Here is a 21008-nt window from a genome sequence, read left to right on the forward strand (position 1 = left end):
GGTAGTATTTACTTTATCATAGAAACATCGTCAAGAACGTATTAAGAGGGACATAATTAATGATTATAGTCATACATTTATTAAAATTTGATTATTATTTAAAACTAATTTTCCCTTATTATTTGAATCGATAGCAGCAAATTATCCATGTGCAGTATCATCAATTTTGACCTAAAATAAAGTTTAGTACTCTATAAGTTTCTCGGTCCCCTCCAAATTGTTTTTCATTCTTTTATACTTAAATAAGTAATTTTTACATTTTTTTAGTGTTTTTAGTTTATTTTTGTGATTTCGTAGTCTTTTTACGATTCTGTTTGTTTTGATTTACCACTTTTATGCGGTGTGATTTTTGATTTCCCGTCTTAGAGCTGCGTTTAATTAAGTTAGTTCGAAAGATTTGCTTTGAACATGTATATTTAATCAATGACTTTTGCTTTAAAAATTATCGAAAGGTGATTAATTATCTCCCATGTCCGGTGCTTCTCGGTCTGTTCGTTTAATTGACTTGAAAGATAATTTCTTTAATTTGCTCTCCCACACACCAGTATTTAAATGCATGTTCCCTCTCTATACCCACATCATAACTATCGAACACAAACAAAACTAAATAGCATAAACCATTTTCTTCTAAACCAAAATGAAGTATTTTTCTTTGTTGTCACCTCCACTTTTATACCTTCATCTCCTTTTTTTGCTTACCTTAAATTTAATGTGGTTTGGTCCAAACAAAATTACGGCAGTGACTGCAATAGGAAACCAAACTGATCATTTGGCATTGCTCAAATTCAAAGAATCAATTTCTAGTGACCCATACAATGCTCTTGAATCTTGGAATTCTTCCATCCATTTCTGCAAGTGGCAAGGAATCACATGCAGCCCCATGCATGAACGAGTTACAGAGTTGAGCCTAAAAAGATATCAGTTACATGGATCTTTATCTCCCCATGTTTGCAATCTCACTTTTCTGAAAACTCTCGACATTGGAGACAACAACTTCTTCGGAGAAATTCCACAGGAGTTGGGTCAGTTGCTACATTTGCAACGACTTTCTCTCAGCAATAACTCTTTTGTAGGTGAGATTCCAACAAACTTGACATATTGCTCCAATCTCAAATTATTGTTTTTGAATGGGAACCATCTCAATGGTAAAATACCAACTGAAATCGGCTCTTTGAAAAAGCTTCAAAGAATGACTGTTTGGAGAAACAAGTTAACTGGTGGAATCCCTTCATTCATAGGAAATCTTTCAAGCTTAACACGTCTATCAGCTTCTCGTAACAATTTTGAGGGAGATATTCCACAAGAAATATGTTGCTGCAAACACTTGACATTTTTAGCTTTGGGTGAGAACAATTTGTCCGGTAAGATTCCTTCTTGTCTTTATAATATCTCATCACTTATTGCCCTTGCGGTAACACAAAATAACCTTCATGGCTCTTTTCCACCCAACATGTTCCACACCCTCCCCAATCTTCAAATATTCGATTTTGCAGCAAATCAATTCTCAGGTCCAATCCCTATTTCGATTGCAAATGCTTCTGCCCTACAAATATTAGACTTAGGAGACAACATGAATTTGGTTGGACAAGTTCCAAGTCTAGGGAATTTACAAGACCTTTCCAATCTAAATTTGCAATCAAACAATTTAGGTAACATTTCAACTATGGATTTAGAATTTCTAAAATATTTGACTAATTGCAGTAAACTACACAAGCTTTCGATATCTTATAATAATTTTGGAGGCCATTTGCCAAATTCCATAGGGAATTTATCCACTGAACTTATTCAACTGTATATGGGGGATAATCAAATATCAGGAAAAATTCCTGCAGAATTTGGACGTCTAATTGGCTTAATTCTATTGACCATGGAGTCTAACTGCTTGGAGGGAATTATTCCAACTACTTTTGGGAAGTTCCAAAAGATGCAGGTATTATATTTGTGGAAAAACAAGTTGTCAGGAGATATTCCACCGTTCATAGGGAATCTCAGTCAATTGTTTAAATTAGAATTAGATCATAACATGTTTCAAGGAAGTATTCCTCCAAGCATAGGAAACTGTCAAAATTTACAATATCTGTATCTTTTTCATAATAAGCTTAGAGGAACCATACCTGTAGAGGTTTTAAATATTTTTTCATTATTAGTATTAGACCTGTCACATAACTCTTTGAGCGGTACCTTACCAACAGAAGTGGGTATGTTAAAAAATATTGAAGATTTAGATGTCTCTGAGAATCATCTATCTGGTGATATTCCGAGAGAAATTGGTGAATGTACAATCTTAGAATATATTCGTTTGCAAAGGAACATCTTCAATGGAACAATACCGTCCTCTTTAGCTTCTCTCAAAGGTCTTCAATATTTAGACGTTTCAAGAAATCAATTGTCTGGATCAATTCCTGATGGTATGCAAAATATCTCTGTTTTAGAATATTTGAATGTTTCTTTTAACATATTGGAAGGAGAGGTACCGACAAATGGTGTATTTGGAAATGCAAGCCAAATAGAAGTGATTGGAAACAAAAAGCTTTGTGGAGGTATTTCCCATCTGCATCTACCACCATGCCCTATCAAGGGTAGGAAACATGCAAAGCAACACAAGTTCAGGTTGATAGCAGTGATAGTTAGTGCGGTTTCTTTTATTCTCATACTTTCATTTATCATAACTATCTACATGATGAGGAAAAGAAATCAAAAGAGATCTTTTGATTCACCTACAATTGATCAACTAGCTAAGGTTTCATACCAAGAATTACATGTTGGAACCGATGGATTCTCAGATAGAAACTTGATCGGATCAGGAAGTTTTGGTTCCGTATACAGAGGAAATATTGTTTCAGAAGATAATGTTGTTGCAATAAAAGTCTTGAACCTCCAGAAAAAGGGAGCTCACAAGAGTTTCATTGTTGAATGTAACGCACTCAAAAATATTAGACACCGAAATTTGGTTAGGGTTTTAACATGTTGTTCTAGCACAAATTACAAAGGTCAAGAATTTAAAGCTCTAGTTTTTGAATACATGGAAAATGGAAGCTTAGAACAGTGGTTACATCCTCAAATTTTGAATGCGAGTCCTCCAACAACATTGAACCTTGGTCATAGATTAAACATCATCATCGATGTTGCTTCTGCATTACATTATCTTCATCGAGAATGTGAGCAGTTAATCCTTCACTGTGATCTAAAGCCAAGCAATGTCCTTCTTGATGGTGACATGGTTGCTCATGTGAGTGATTTTGGAATAGCAAGACTTGTCTCAACCATTTCCGGTACCTCTAATAAGAATACTAGCACAATTGGAATAAAAGGAACAGTTGGTTATGCTCCTCCGGGTATGTTTTAAATTCTTGAATCTTCCATTGTTTTTTTGAATCTTCATATGTTTCGGCGTAGTTATATATAATACCTTTTGTTACATGTTTTAGAGTATGGGATGGGTTCAGAAGTATCCACATGTGGTGACATGTATAGCTTTGGAATCCTTATGCTGGAAATGCTTACTGGTAGAAGACCCACTGATGAACTTTTTGAAGATGGTCAAAATCTGCATAACTTTGTTACAAATTCATTTCCTGATAATCTAATAAAGATGTTGGATCCACATCTTTTACCAAGAGCTGAAGATGGAGCAAGAGAAGATGGAAATCATGAGATTCTTATTCCAACTGTAGAGGAGTGCTTAGTTTCACTTTTTAGGATTGGACTTTTATGTTCATTGGAATCACCAAAAGAAAGAATGAATATTGTCGATGTCACTAGAGAGCTTACCACAATCCAGAAGGTCTTTCTAGCTGGTGAGATGAATATTCTTATATGTTTGTTTATTTGAATCATAACTAACTCATTAATTGGTTATGGAATTAGAATTTTATTTTTATCATCTTATTGTGCATTTCAAAATTCCCAAACTATAAAATATAATGGTAATAATGACCTTCTTGATTTTAATTTCAGGTTTTGAACAAAATTTCTAAGTCAATTTGTGGAGTTATTCAATGGTTTGGGTGGTCAGCTGGAATCACATGTGGTAATGCTTTGTTATTTTCTAATTTCAACATACATTCTCTATAAAAAAAAATATATATATGTTGTTTGTATTGCTTTCTAATTAAATAATGTGAGAATTGATAATTCTCCCATATTTATCTTCATTCTCATAAGAATTGTCACTGTAGTTAATTCAATGGGTGTCGATTTAATCATATCTTGATTATAAAAATTGTTCAATTCCTAAGTATCTTAAAATATATTTGCCCAAATAAAACAATAAACATTTCATTGTGAAATGATTTTACTTCTTATTACTAAATATGAATGAGTTACTTACTTCGCAGTTAGAATCGAACTTAATTTTAAACTCTAAAGTCAATAATGTTAATCATAAAAAATAGTAGATCAATATGCATAAGTGTACCTGAATTCATGATCAGATAAAGTTGATGTGATATGTCTTACTAAATCAATACACATTCTCAGTGAAAGAACCCTTTATTACTCTCTCTATCTCTTTCTGATGATGGGATGTCAACAACAACTACTAGTATGTGTGACGTAGGGACCATGACCTCTTTATTTATAGAACCCAATTATGGTTCATTATTGGTATTTTTATTTTATCCTTTGATAAATGTAGAATTACCCATTAGTCTATAGACATTAAAGGCTCACACTCTATTAGATACTCATAAGCCCAATTTAGCCAAACCTTATTAGATAACATTAAATGGACCTAATTTAAGTGACAATCAACAATATAAAATTATTCGTATATAAGGCCAATGTTGGATTATTAATAGAATAATCTCCCACTTGGACTATATTTGCAACCTTATAATTATGCATTGCAAAAATTATCTCTATGAGCTAAAATGACTCTTATTATTGAATGTATTTATAACCAACCCAGTCCATTAATCATGCCAACATAGGATCAAAACAGCCATCGTAACTTGTTTCGGACTTGCCAAGGCCCAATCCAACTAAGTTCTAGTATAACCCAAGTTTACTAAGTGGGTGACACCGTACGATGGACACGCCCTAAACCTACTGGGTTATGGTACGGGTCGTGAGTTCCTCACCAATGGTCTAAAAGTTACTCACATCCGTACAAGCTGAGAGCTCCTCACCACCATGAGTGTTACTCATGTCCGTTGATGGACGATTTGACAAGTACATAAAATAGAAGTAATAAAGTCATAAGTTACCGTCTCCATAAAGATTGTCGTTCAACTTGGTAATTAGAGAAATTTCTTAAAAGTAAAAAAAATAAAAGAGATAAAGTGTAGGATTTTAATTGTCCTTCCCAATGCGAGATAAGGTTAGTCCGATTAAGATGGTAACGACGATTAGGGTATCCTTGAATCCATCCTCCTTTCTTTATTGGAATTAAAACAGTTACCATCTTCACTCCAATCTTCACTTGCTATGTTTCAGCATCTTTTTCCTTAACCACCATTATAAAACTTTATCCCTTTGGGTTATCTAAGGTAGCTCTTGAGAATCATACTCTAGACATGTTGGCAAGTTGCATAGAAATTCGCCCAATTTGTGTCTCGAGATTCTTGATTGAAGCATCATTATTTCTTTGACCTTCTTCTTGATTCTTCGAGATATCTTCAATTTGACTTTATATTTTTTGAATGTATTGGGTTAGCATCTCTTCCAAGCTCTTTTTAAGTGGTTTTTGATTTGATGTTTGAGATGGATTAAGGGAATTATTTCTTCTCCATGAGAAATTTGGATGTTCTTCCCAGTTGGGGTTATTAGTGTTAGAGTATGGCCTTTTGCAATTTTCATTTTTTACCGAGTTTTAAAATAAATAAAAAAAGTATGAGTTTCGTTGTTGCCTTGTGTGAACACCCATGCACTTAACTTCCTCCTTGGATAACCTTATTGAATCAATGTTTTTAGTGATTATGGTTCAGACAATTTCTAGTTCAACACTATAAATATGGTTTAGACAATTCAACAAACACCAGTGTGTAATTTGCAGCATGTTTTGATTCAATCTTTAAAGCTATAATTTCATTGAAATACACAAACTTCGTTGTTCAAATTTCATAAAAGATTGATTTTATTAAATGACAAAATCCAGCAAATTTTATGTTTTTGCATAAAATTTTCTACACAATTTATAATAACACAAAATAAAAGAGAGGGATGAAAAGAACACAAGAATTAGTTTAGGAAGTTCTCCAAGTGTATTTGCTATGGGTACATGTACCTCTAATTTCAAATGGAATTGAGATATTGATTTGCTTATGCAATAAGTGTATACAAGAAGAAAACATTACATCAAAATTAAAACCCTATTGAATCTTCAATCCCTAGATGATGGCGATGATGAACTTTCTTCTTCCCAGCCCATGTTCTTCAACCAAGATCAAGTACCAAAATTGTTCAAACAATCCTCTGTTTGTTACTTCTGTGCAATTAAGTTTAGGAAGCCTAAAGTGATTCGATTCATACATCATACTTCCTTTGATATATAAATTAATTTACTATTTTTTCTTTGATGCCAAGCTGTAGTTTTTCTTCTATTTGAAAGAAGTAACTCGGTGTTTCTGGTATCCAGATTGAAAGGATTTTCACCTTCATTGTTGAAAATGCGGGCTCACTCCAAAACTTGTGACTGCCAAGATGCAATATGAACGATTATGCAGTGGAACAAATAAACCAAAAGATTTCAATGATTTCCATCTTAGATTTGAGATACTGCATCAAAATTGGTGGTAATTCTATATAAACAATCGAGAAGAACTTCAAACATTTGGAAGTTTTCTGTCGTAATATGCATCTGATAGAAACTTTGAGAAAACCCTTTGAAGATAACATCTTCACAGGGTTTTCTAGAAGTTTCTAACAGATGCATATTGTGACTGAAAACTTCCAAGCATTTGTAGTTCTTGTTGATTGTTTCTATAGCATTGCCACCAATCTATTTGTTGCAAATCTAAGATGGAAATCATTGAAAGCTTTCGGTTTATTTGTTGCACTGCAAAATTGTTCATATTGTATCATGGAATGCACAAGTCTTGGAGAGAGCCAACATTTTCAGTAATGGAGGTAAAAACCCTTTCAGCATGGATACCAGAAACATTGAGTTACTTCTTACAAATAGAAGAAAAACTACGACTTGGCATCAAAGAAAAGACAATAAATCAATTTATACATCAAAGAAAATATGAAGTATGATTGAATCAGTCGAGTCTTTGAACTGGTTTTTTTTTGTACGAGGTATTCATACAACACAATCAATTATATAACAAGTGTACCATATAATATTTTACCACAATTCATATTTGTTAATTTATATCCATATCTTACAACATCTTGAGCTTGATTATCACCCCGTTTGCTCATTTCCTCTTTTTGTGAGAGAACATCTTCGAGCTTCTAGTTGAGTAATGAGCGCATCTTTCTCATGATTATAATTCATGGGAGGGGTTGGTTGCAAGTATCTGTTGAATTTTTTTCATAAGAATATTACTATATCATTTAGAAACTTTTGAATTAAACATATCTATGATTATGATCTTAATTGAATGATCTAGGAACCTTCACACATTCGATATGCAATCAAGATAATCACAAATTTACACAACCGTATGTTCGATCTTAACATAAATATTGAAATTCATTTTAAAAAATGGATCTAAAACAAAAAATGAAAATACACACTATCTAGTCAAAATAGGATCAAAAACATTACAATAATTATAAATCAAGCAGAGGATTGATGCTTTTAAATTGATCATAATTTCTAAATTATCATAAAATAAATTAATTCAAAATAAAATATAATAGATTTAGGAGATTATATATTAATTTAATAATTATTAAAAATTTAAATCAAATAATGTTTCTTTTAGGCTTACCTTTTTCCGATATTTAATCAAATAAATTATAGCCGTCAGAGATTTGTCATGGAGATCGCAAAAACTAAAAATATAGTCCACGGATCTTGTTGTCTCCTCGCTGTAGATCTAGTAGAAAAAAACCATAAGATTAAAGAAGGGAAAATAATCCAATAAAAACTATATATCAATATATGACTAAATAAGATAAAAGTCCTTAGGTTGAATACACACTTGTATATATATATTGTTATCACGATTTTGGGGTATCAAGTCATTAATTAGGCTTGAACCTTTCAATCTTTGATATTCTCTATTTTTTCTTGGGAAGGGTAAAATTGAGAAAACCTTTAGAAACTCTAAGTTCGGGGGTCGTTTTCGTTACGGGAAGGTGTTAGGCACCCGTAACGACTATAGTATTCTATAGGAACCGCTTTCCTAGCTTTATGTCTACGCTTTATTTTTATGCTTATTTATTGAAAAGAAAGTTTATTTTGTTTAAGAATGGAGGGAGGAAACGTTTGAGATTTTATTTTATTGGACTTGGAGAGGTTTTGACCTCTTGCCTACATACCCTTTTAAGGGATCAAAATTCCATGTAGTTCTCTCTCAAAAATATTTTTGTGTGTTTCAATTGATTTTAAGTTTTGAAAAAATGGTTTTAAAGAAGGGAAAGAGGCCGTAAAGGCATGAGAGAAGAAAATGGTGAATGGTTGGTTCAATTATTAAAAAAAGTCTAAGTTGGAATTAGAGTTCATTTGAGTTTTTCTTAAGAAAATGAAGGGAAAATTCAATGGAGTTTCGACTCCAAGCTTTATTATGAAAAAAAATAATTCAAGTGATGGAATTTGCTTATTTAAAAAAGAATATTTTCCTAAGTATCGCGTTCCCTAAGCATACATCTAAAGCGGTAAATCATCATACAACGTGTGTGCGTGTCGGTGCTTGTGTCGGTGTACATCATTAGAGTCCATTGTCCGTTACATTGGCCCTAGTTTACATTCTATGGTCTTGCAAGAAATTAAAAAAGAGAAATTGAAACTACCTAAATTTACATGCCAACTTTAACATAGAAATTGAAGGGTAAAAATGCCTAAACTACAAGAAATTGAGATGGAGGTGGTAGAATGCTTATGAAATGCATGAAACATGAAGTAAAAAGGTTAGTAAAATGGGGTGTAAAATGATAGAACAAGTGAGCAAAGGAATACGAGATAAACGGTAAAAATGTCAACAATAACCAAAATGTAAAAAAGAAACACATTACTTGCAACACAAGAAACTAACAAATCACATCAAAAACAGTAAAACAAACACATGATCAGAGGCATATTCATCACAAAATAGCATATCAATCATTCATACCATGCCAAGATCTCATGAACAATTATAGCAAGAAAATTCACAAGTTTAGACAAAGAAAGGGAGCAAATCAATCAAGAAAACATCACATATGTTTTTATCATTTTTTAACATGTAAAAACATCACAAAAATATCAAAAATGCATCAAGAAACACATAGAAATTTTTAGGAATTTTTACAAGAAAATTTGAGCACACAGGAGGTTCACATAGCAAAACAGAGGGTGCACATAGCAAGAAATAGCAAAAACGCAGGAAACCACAGGGAAAAAAAAGGCCCAAGCCCAAGCCTATTGGACCTGGACACTCAGGGAGCGTTGGATTGATCCAGGGGATGAAACCCTAGGTCTAACGGCCAAGATCAAGGGAAAATGGACCGGACTTGGACCGGTCCGGTTCAGTGGCCTATATATATGTGGAGGCACCGGTTTATTTCATTTGCTACTCCCATTTCTCTCTCTAACTCTCACCTTCTCTCACTTGGTTCTTGTCTTCTCTTTTCTCTCCTCGCCGGTTTCTGCAGGAAACGGCCGGAGAGGATGAAGATCGGCCGGAACCTTCAAAGGTCCGCCGGAATCTTCATCTTCTCCGGCGAGAACTCCAGGTTCCGGTTGACCTAAGTTTCCAGATCTAACCCAAACTAACCCTAAACCACTCGTCTCTTCATTCTAAACACGAATTTGATATCAGAATTTGCATGCAAGCTTGGAATCGATGTAGATCGGAGAATTTGTTTACGGTTTTCAAAGATTTTTTTAGGTTTTCGGTTTTTTGAAAGAAACTTCTTGAAACTCCGCTGATCTACATTGATTCAGTCTTGTTGATGTTTTTGAGAAAGAAAGTGAAGTTTAAGTGTTACCTGTGGTTTTAATCGGAGATTTCGAACCGGAATCTTCAGAAAAAGCTTGAATCTGATTCTGTTTGTTGATTTCTTACTTTAAAACCGAAAATAAATCGGTGTTGTTCCTTCTTCTTCTTCACCGGTTCAATTTCTTCATCTTCTTTCCCTCTTCTTCTTCACTGATTCTCTGTGATCGGTGCTGGAGTTTATCACCGATTGGTGATGAATTCGCGCCTTGAATTGCAGAGAAACCGGTTCAATGATGATGATTCCTTGATGAATCTCTGAGAACTGTAGCGAATTTGATGAATTTGTTGGTGAATTGTGGTTCTGGAAAGCTAGGGTTTGAAGATTGTTCTTCACGTTCTTGGTGATTTTGGATTTTGATCCTAACTGAAAAGAGAGAGAAATTTCTCTCTGTCTGTGATGTGGCGTGTATTGTGTGGCTCTCTGTGGCACTGTGCACTATTTATAAGCTGCCAAGTGTGATCCTGGACCAATGAAATGGTGACACCTGTAATTTGGACATAACAAACTCGGCCTTGTACCATTTGGACTTGGGGACCTTTCTGCAAAATAAGAAAATTGAAGGACTGGACTGCAATTTACAGAAAAGGACCAAAAAATGCAATTTTAAAAAGTATTGGACTAAAATGCAATTTTAGAAACTGTTTCAGGGACTAAAATGCAATTAAAATAAAATTGGACAAAACGTAAAGAGAAACCTAGAATAAAATCAACAAAAGGACTAAAATGAACCAATTACAAAAATGAGGTGTTTTAAAATACCTCTTTGTCGAAATTTCAACAGGAAAAGACCAAAATGCCCCTAGGGACTAAACTGACTCAAATGCAATTTTGAAATGGGTTTTTTTTTACAAAGACTTAACAATGATTTATACAGTCGAATTGAAAAGACTTAGAGACAAATACAGGGACAAAAATGGGTTCCACTGCAGGAAATGACCAAAATACCTTTTTGTATGATTTTTTGCAGATGCTTTGAAATAAAATGCAAGAAAGACACTTTGGATGGTTTTATGCAAGAAAATCAAAGACAAAATCATGATTGAAAATACTTCGGGACAGAGACAGTAAAATATGCAGGTGAAACAAAGTAAAGATTCAGAGTAAAACAGAAGTAAATTGACAAATATCAGTGGTGGAAAAGCAATTTGGATGAGTATTTTTAGGTCCAAAATCAGGGTATAGCATATATATATATATATATATAGAGAGAGAGAGAGAGAGAGATATAGAGATAGAGAGAGAGGATGAATGTAAGCAGCGCCGATTGCTTGTATTGTAACAGATAACCTAGGAACACATTTATAAATAGGTCATTTGAGGAGTTGTTGGTGTAAATAGGTTAGGTTTCATTGACGGGCTTCACGAGTCCAAGAAGTATAGTGGATATATGGGCTCCTTCATTATATCTTGTTTGGACAAGGCCGACCTTTTCACTACATATCCTTTTCTGATTAAGAATTTCTTTTCCCATCTTGTACCCTTCTCCTACGCCCTATTTTTTTTACAAAAATGACCATGAGATTTTCGGATTCTATAATCCGAAATGAATTTTACCCCTATTTTGAGGTGGAAAAAAGAGTTCTCACCAATTCATATTTTATAATCTCAAAATCCCAAAAATTAGGGCGTGTTCTTTTTTTTTTTTTTTTTGGACTGTACAATCTGAACACCTCCTAAACACCTAGATGGTGTAAAATTCGGCAAGTGTACCAAAATATATCGTGTAACATAGTAGTAAGTTATCGTCTCCGTAGGGATTATCATTCAACTCGGTAATTGGCGGCATTTATTAGAAGTAGAGAATTTAGAAAAGATGAAGTGGTTTGTGAGGTTTTAATTGACTTGTCAAATACAAGAATAGGTATGTGGTTCAGAAGTATAATCGCGATTAGAGAATCCTTGAATCCCCCTTCATTATTTGTTGGAATTAACTCGGTTAATTATTAGTTTATGACCTAACTTTCGATTTAAGAAAGTAGAACATGTTGCCGTGATGAATCTGCAGAAGCTTAATTTTAATATCGCCACAATTCAATTAGTTACAATTGTGAAATTCCCCTTCATTGATTATGCAGTGGAACAAATAAACCAAAAGATTTAATTGATTTCCATCTTAGATTTGAGATACGGCATCAAAATCGGTGGTAATTCTATATAAACAATCGAGAAGAACTTCAAACATTTGGAAGTTTTATGTCGTAATATGCATCTGATAGAAACTTTGAGAAAACCCTTTGAAGATAACATCTTCAAAGGGTTTTCTAGAAGTTTCTAACAGATGCATATTGTGACTGAAAACTTCCAAGCATTTGTAGTTCTTGTCGATTGTTTATATAGCATTGCCACCAATGTTGATGCGGTGTCTCAAATCTAAGATGGAAATCATTGAAAGCTTTCGGTTTATTTGTTGCACTGCAAAATTGTTCATATTGTATCATGGAATGCACAAGTCTTGGAGAGAGCCAACATTTTCAGCAATGAAGGTAAAAACCCTTTCAGCATGGATACCAGAAACATTGAGTTACTTCTTACAAGTAGAAGAAAAACTACGACTTGGCATCAAAGAAAAGACAATAAATCAATTTATACTTCAAAGAAAGTATGAAGTATGATTGAATCAGTCCAGTCTTTGAACTGATTTTTTTTTGTGTTCGAGGTATATTTCATACAACACAATCAATTATGCAACAAGTGTACCATATAATAATTTACCACAATTCATATTTGTTAATTTGTAGTCATATCTTACGACATCTTGAGCTTGATTATCACCTTGTTTTCTCATTTCCATTTTCCAATTCTCTGCTCTTTTAGTGAGAGAACATCTTCGAGCTTCTAGTGGAGTAATGAGCGCATATTTCTCATGATTATAATTCATGGGAGGGGTTGCAAGTATCTGTTGAATTTTTTTCATAAGAATATTACTATATCATTTAGAAACTTTTGAATTAAACGTAAATATGATTACATTCGATATGCAATCAAGATAACCACAAACTCACACAGCCGTATGTTCGATCTTAACATAAAATATTGAAATTCATTTTAAAAAATGGATCTAAAACAAAAAATGAAAATACACACTATCTAGTCAAATTATAGCCGTCAGAGATTTGTCATGGAGATCGCAAAAACTAAAAATATAGTCCACGGATCTTGTTGTCAACCTCGCTGTAGATCTAGTAGAAAAAAACCATAAGATTAAAGAAGGGAAAATAATCCAATAAAAACTATATATCAATATATGATAAAAGTCCTTAGATTGAATACACACTTATAATTCATTTGACTCAAATGAAATCACAAAGGATGTATCCCACCTTTACATATCATAACCAAATCCACTGTACAAATTAATACATGTGAGCTCGTATTAAAAAGCCAAATAAAACATAACATGGGAAGATATATATATATAGAGAGAGATAGGATGAATGTAAGCAGCGCCGATTGTTTGTATTGTAATAGTTTGTTTAACTAGGAACACATTTATAAAGAGGTCATTTGAGGAATTGTTGGTGTAAATAGGTTAGGTTTCATTAACGGGCTTCACGAGTCCAAGAAGCATAGTGGATATATGGGATCCTTCCTTATATCTTGTTTGGAAAAGGCCGGCCTTTTTCACTACATCTCCTTTTCTGATTAAGAATTTCTTTTCCCACCTTGTACCCTTTTCCTACGCCCTATTTTTTTTTACAAAAATGACCATTTGATTTTCGGATTCTATAATCCGAAATGAATTTTACCCCTATTTTGGGGTGGGAAAATGTGTTTTCACCAACTCATATTTTATAATCTGAAAACCCCAAAAATTAGGGCATGTTCTTGTTTTTTTTTTACTATACAATCCGAACACCTCCTAAACACCTTGATGGTGTAAAATTCGGGAAGTGTACCAATATATATCGTGTAACATAGTAGTCAGTTATCGTCTCCGTAGGGATTATCATTCAACTCGGTAATTGGCGGAATTTATTAGAAGTAGAGAATTTAGAAAAGATGAAGTGGTTTGTGAGGTTTTAATTGACTTGTCAAATACAAGAATAGGTTATGTGGTTCAGAAGTATAATGGCGATTAGAGAATCCTTGAATCCCCCTTCCTTATTTGTTGGAATTAACTCGGTTGATTATTAGTTTATGACCTAACTTTCGATTTAAGAAAGTAGAACATGACGCCGTGATGAATCTGCGGAAGCTTAATTTTAATATCGCCGCAATTCAATTAGTTACAATCGTGAAATTCCTTTAAGACGAGTCATAGCCCTAAATTCAGACTTAGATTCGATTCAAAAAATTTAATTTACAAATTAAGCAATTTACTACTTTCGGGTTTGGACAAAATTATATACTAAATAAGAACTTTATTCATTGAATCCAACAAATAAGAAGGGATTTATCATGGAACCCGAATCAATTTAGTTGCACATGGGAACATGCATCATTACAATACAATAGAATATAACATACCATAGAGAGAACAAGAGGAGGATGAAGATCGTCTTCTTTGAAGATACTTGACCCATGACTTGTATCGTTAACTTTATTAATGAATAAAAGAGTCTGCAAGGGTCTCTATTTATAGTGCATCATTACGTAGGGGTTAAGGGAAGAAAACTGGGCTTTTTGCACCGGTCCAGCTTGAAAAACAAGCAAACATTCTGCCCATAAGGCATGTGCAGGGCTCATGGGATGATGAGCAGGTGCGCATGAGGCAGCCTTGGATGTTGTCTCATGCACAGTGGTGCATGGTATGTGCGCAAGAGAATATCAGGCATCAGCTCCTGTACGAATTTTGCAGTTTTCGTTACTTTTTCGAGCATTCTTCCGTCTTGCAATGCCTTGAAAGTTTAAATGAATTGTCTTTAATGTCTGTTGTATTAAAATACCTTCAAAGAACCATTGATCTTCAATCTTCATATCATCGATCTTTCACGTTATGTCTTGGTTTTCTGATTTACATGATTTCTCCCTAAAAAGACTCAAAACACGTATGAAGTTGCATGATTTAGGATACAACTGAATTACAACGTCTTGAATGAAAGCAATACAAAATTTTCCGTAAAACATTGACAACTCCTCTAAATGACCTCTTAGTTGCCTTCAAATGCAAAGAAAATAACTAAAAACATAGCCAAAAATATCAAATGATGTTCTATCATCACTACCCCAAACTTAAATTGTTGCTTCTTCTAAAGCACCAAAATAGCAACAAGTTAGAATTTACATAAATTTTAAAAATTGAAATATACCTTTCCGTAGATGGTTCTAAGATTGTTGCTATTCCCACTTTCAGACTTGGCTAACTTACCACTTCCATGCAAGTGGGGCAGGCTTAGAGAAGATACCCTTACTTTCAACTACTTGAAATTCCAAGATACATGTATGTTCTTCTTAAATCAGTAGTGCTGGTCAAGGCATTTGCCACACTCCAATCATCATGTGATTGTACCTTGCTATGAGATTGAATCAATTCTAAACAAACTTTTAAGATACATATTACCACACACATATAGAGGTACCAAGACAAGTGCCTCATGTGTATGATAATATAACTGATAGTCCCTAGAGAGCGAGAGAAATTTCAAGCAAAAATAGAAAACCACATGGAACACACATATATGAAAGAATTAAGTAGAAAGTGGAATATATATTTGGCTCAAAATCTCACCGGTTATGCTATACAAAATTGAAATGATGAATATTTTTGTTTATCTTCCGCATCAAACCCTAACATTTATCGTGCTCTTCAACTTCAAAAATAAGGTAGCACTCTGTTGTTAGTGGTTGGAATAATTCTCCAAGATTGAAACAAAATTTTTGGAATTTTTTCAAAAGGAAAGTTTATGCAATTCATGTAAAAACAACGAGCCTAGTTGCAAGTTAGCAAACAATAAAAGCTAAGAAATTGTTAGATGTAATTGTTGTAAAATAAATGACCAAAAATTTAAATAACTGAAAATAAATTTATGGGTTTGCCTCTTACTATGTGCTTGTTCACGTCATTAGCTCGACGCCTCGACCCTTGTTAGGGTGGCTTATAGGATAGAAAGCACACATCACCCTTCATCTTCCACTTGTTTGGAAAGGCTTCTATTAATTTTACATGGAGAGGTAAGTGTAAAATAAATGAGATGAAATTGAAATAACTCAAAATAAATTTATGGGTTTCCTCCTATTCAGTACGTGTTTCACGTCATTAGCTCGACGCCTCGATCACTGTTAGGGTAGCTTAAAGGAAGGAAAGAACAAATCACCCATCATCTTCCACTTGTTTGGTAAGGTTCCATTAATTTGACATGGAGAGGTAAGTGTTCCAATGATCCATTTTGTAAGCATTTGGAATTTGTGTACTTCGTTATCGGAGAACAATGAGACTTTTTCTTTGAAAGCATCTTCTCTTGGCTCTCTAATATCTCAAAATTTCATGGAAAGGAAAGCTTGTATCCTTGCATCACCATGTTCTTCACTTCTCCATGTGGAATTTTTAGTTCACCTACTTGCATATATTAGAGTGATGTTTGATGGTTTCAGTTGAATTTTTCTTTACTTTCTTATCATCGGTAACAACATCTATTTGATACGGGCTTTAGTTGTTGTCGAAAATGTTATTCCAAGGAGAAGTGAACATTTATGATATTCTTTCATATCTAGAATTACAAAGTCCTCTGGAAATACAGATTGGTTTGCTTTCACCATTACATCTTTGACGATGCCATAAGGGTTTTCAACTTTACTGTCTGACAATGTGAGAGTTATGTTTGTTGGTTTCATCTTTACCTTTTTAAGTTTCTTAAACATTGATGATGGCATCAAGTTTACACTTGCTCCAAGATCACATAAAGCAGGATTCATTTTTATGTCTTTGATGACGGAGCATCATATGATATTTTTTGCTATGGTTTTAGTACTTTTGAAGGCACACCTTATTGTAGCTACACAGTTGGAGGTGGCATAAACATAGGCGGAGTTGCATGAGAGAGATAAGCGGAGGTTGTGTTGTGTTAGAAGTTTTATGCTATATCTTCTCGGGTGTACGTTGTTCGCTGATAAGATGAACATACACATTGAGTTGATATTTCTTGACACGATGGTGGATGTAACACCCTAACTCTAAAAGCGATAAACTACATTAATGATACGAGCATATCAAGAATCTAGATGTTACTTCTTCAATAAATCACCAAGCATGCATAAATAAGATTTTTCTCGAAACATCGGAGCGGAATATTACATCATGGCATCAACACCTAAATAAAATATCTCAACAGTCATCCAACATAAAATAAGTCACCAATAGCCATGTCATCATACAACTCATGTCATCATCAATACATAGTTTCAAAAATCTCCAACAGACATAATAAAGATAACAACAGACCGACCCCTAATCAGAGCCATAAAGTCTAAGACACCAAAAGTAGTAAATGAGGTAGCATCCAAGCTATATCCTCCAGCAACTCACAAAAGCAAAACAAAGCAACAACTCATGCACGCCGTCTACCCATCCATACGGATAAGGAAGACGGTCAACCAAACGATCACTAGGGGTAAGTTCACAATTCATAATCAAGACATAATCACCAAGTCACATATTGAATTATGACACGATTCACCAAATAATAAATGTATGCAATGTTCTAGACATTTCTAGATGCATGTGGTACCATAGGATTCCAGATATAATTTTACCGTTAATGAATCCACGTCCAACATAATAAACACCATCAATTATGTTCTGCATAAGCTATGTAATAAACACCATCAATTACATTCTTCAAATCACCTCATTAGGCTATGAATGCATGGACTTCAAATAAGGACTCGACAATGCATAACTCACTAACTTAGACATTAACATAATAATCACCACCAATTATGTTATTCACCAACAATTGCATTATCAAATACTTACATTCATACAATCAACAAGTCATCGTCACAATCAACGCCAAAACAAAATCATGTTTATCATCAACCATTCATCAAATAGTCATCATCAAACGAAGATTCTCTGACAAAAGGTTTGAATCGGTTCCACTACTAACTCTTTATCGTTTACATTTTAAAAATATAATGATTATTTTAATAAAAAGTACTGCGAAGTCCACTTAAGAATGTGGTATTAAATGAGACTTAAAAGATCCCAAAAAAATGCTCCAATGAAAATACCTATTATGTTTCAAGTCTTAAAACAGTGGAGACATCACGGATTGAAGTACGTTTTAGACACTTTTAGTCCATCTCCTCATTGGGTCCCCAACAACTTTAATTTAATATTTTTGTACTTAATTTTTTGTTAATGATGCCATAGTCCTTTTTATGGTAGGACCTCTATCTAGAATCTCTCTATAAATTCCAATTACTTTTTCCCACCGAGTTTCCGTAATCGTTAGTTAGACTCGTAGTAGTACTTATTATTTTTTATTTCTTTTCCTTTTATATTATCCAACAACCGTTATTAAACGCGGTCCAATCTTCCACAATAAAACCAATCATTATTATAACTCTTTTTCCAAATTCAACTCTCTTCCTTCTTTGCTTTCTCACTTTTTCCTTTCTATTCAATCCATTCTCCAAATTTGATTCTTAAAATCACTTATTCTATAAATTTTCTCTTTGAGAATGCGTTTTGCAACAAAATATAAAGGTTCATCAATTCTGAATCTACGTGCCACTCAAGTTCATTCAATGCAATATTCAAGCTTAGACAAAGAGCTTGATTTGTTTCAAAAACATGTATCTGATAGGTTCAATGAACTATCATCTATTTCAAATGATAATTTCTTATCTCTTTCTTGGGTTAGAAAGCTTCTTGACACATTCCTTTGTTGCCAAGAGGAATTCAAGATGATTTTACACAACCATAGATCAATGGTCTCTAAACCTCCGTTGGATCGATTGGTGAATGATTTTTATGAGAGGAGTGTCAAAGCATTGGATGTATGCAATGCTATTAGAGATGGTGTTGAACAAATTCGACAATGGAAAAAATCGTTAGAGATTGTTCTTTGTGCATTGGATCATAAAAGAATCATTGGGGAAGGCCAATTTCGTCGCGCTAAGAAAGCTCTTGTTGATTTAGAAATTGGTATGATTGATGCTAGTAGTAAAGATTCTAATAATGTTTCTTCCTTTGGTAATAGAAATAGATCATTTAGTAGAAACAATGTTAGTAAAGATAAAGATTCATCTCAATTTGGTCATTTTAGATCACTTTCTTGGAGTGTATCAAGGAATTGGTCAGCTGCAAAACAACTACAAGCACTAGGGACCAATCTTTGTTTTCCTAAGAGTAATGAACTTGTTGCTACAAATGGTCTTGCATTGACTATTTATGCAATGAGTTCAATTTTATTGTTTACAATGTGGTCACTTGTGGCTGCAATTCCTTGTCAAGATAGGGGATTACATCTAAACTTTTCGGTTCTACGGCAGCTTCAATGGGCGGCTCCAATGATGTCATTGCACGAGCGGATTTTGGAGAAGTCGAAGAAGAGGGAGAGGAAGAATTGTTGCGGACTTTTGAAGGAGATTCAGGAGATTGAGAAGTGTGCTAGGGGGATGAATGAATTGGCTGATTCTTTGGAATTTCCTTTGAGTGAAGAGAAAGAAGAGGAAGTTAGGGTTAAAGTTGAAGATGTGGTGATTGTTTGTGAAAGTTTTAAAGATGGATTGGATCCTTTGGAAATACAAGTCAGAGAAGTGTTTCATAGAATTGTTCATGGTAGAATGGAAGGGCTTGATTCTCTTGCTTGAGAGTAATAAAAACATTAGATTTAGATGCCATAAACTTGATGGAATAACCATAAAAGATTTAGTTATGTAAAAAAAAACCTTAACATACATAAATTGTATAGATTTTGTAACCCAAAAAAAATAGGTATAGAATTTAGGTTTGGAATTAGGCCTTCGTGGTCTATGCTCTTTGATTTTGTCTCTTGGTTTATTGTCTCATGATCTTGGTTACTGGATAATCAATTTTCTATGTGCATTTGTTAATATTCAGTTTTTAACGTGTAGTTTTATTTATGCATCTTAATAGCATATCCATATTTTATGTGGGGTTGAGACATGATTTATATTAGAAGAAATTATATTAACCTCCCTCCCATATATTTTTTAAAGTGGGAAGAGCAACATTCAAGCTGGGGTCCGTTTGGTTCGAACATTTTCGAGGGGAGGGAAGGGGAGATTTTTAATTTCAAGTGTTTGGTTCAATTTTTAGAAGGGGAGGGGAGGGGAGGGGAGAGGATGTGAGCAAATTTTATTGCACCGCCAATCAGTAGTTCAAATAGGAGAGATTCAATTACATAACAGGGGGTACAACTGAGTTAACCAAAATAAAAACTAAAGAGAAATTGTTCAAATAACAAAATAAAAACAAAATAAAGGTGCTGAAACAAAATAAGGCGGAACATAAAAGTGAGTTGAACCATCAGTAGTTCACTCAACCCATCTGATCACGGTCAATCCAACTATTGGGGTTGCTAGTATCCATCTGTTCAGTATCCATGTAGGACTCCTCCCCAAAATGTGACCTAGACCTAGCATCATCTCCATTAAAATCCTCGGAGATCTCCCTATCTACACAATGTGAGAAGCAACTCTTCCCATTGTCCGTCAGTCCAATCCTTGCCCTCATCCTTCCGCCTCTGAACAACACATTGTTCAGGCGGAGTTAACTCTAGCAACCTATTAATAGACTCAGGTCTATAATCAATCACATTGCCCCTCGCATAAGACTCGTACTTCTTTCTCGAGAATCAAGCATTTGCATAAAACTCCAAAGTGAGTGTCTTGTGTGTTTGTTCGAACACCATTCCATTTAGCAAATCCCATCCCCGTGTCCTTATTGCGGCCTCAAACTCAGTGTTTCTCACAAGTTTTAGAAGGTCAAAGACCCTTTCTTGAATCAC

General features: G+C 34.0%; 2 protein-coding genes across 2 annotated transcripts; both read left to right on the forward strand.

Moving 5' to 3' along the window:
- The first annotated feature begins 709 nt into the window (after positions 1–709).
- Positions 710–3977, forward strand: LOC25496117 (probable LRR receptor-like serine/threonine-protein kinase At3g47570). The gene is made up of 3 exons (XM_013596388.2): positions 710–3335; positions 3429–3797; positions 3958–3977. Exons 1-3 carry the CDS (start codon positions 710–712, stop codon positions 3975–3977), a joined length of 3015 nt encoding a protein of 1004 aa, XP_013451842.2.
- A 14650-nt stretch (positions 3978–18627) lies between these two features.
- Positions 18628–20066, forward strand: LOC25496118 (protein ROH1). The gene has a single exon (XM_013596389.3). The coding sequence runs from the start codon at positions 18715–18717 to the stop codon at positions 19846–19848; it is 1134 nt and encodes a 377-aa protein (XP_013451843.2). The 5' UTR covers positions 18628–18714; the 3' UTR covers positions 19849–20066.
- The last annotated feature ends 942 nt before the right edge of the window (positions 20067–21008 follow it).

This window comes from Medicago truncatula, chromosome 6 (genome assembly GCF_003473485.1).
Source record: "Medicago truncatula cultivar Jemalong A17 chromosome 6, MtrunA17r5.0-ANR, whole genome shotgun sequence".
Lineage (NCBI taxonomy): Eukaryota > Viridiplantae > Streptophyta > Magnoliopsida > Fabales > Fabaceae > Medicago > Medicago truncatula.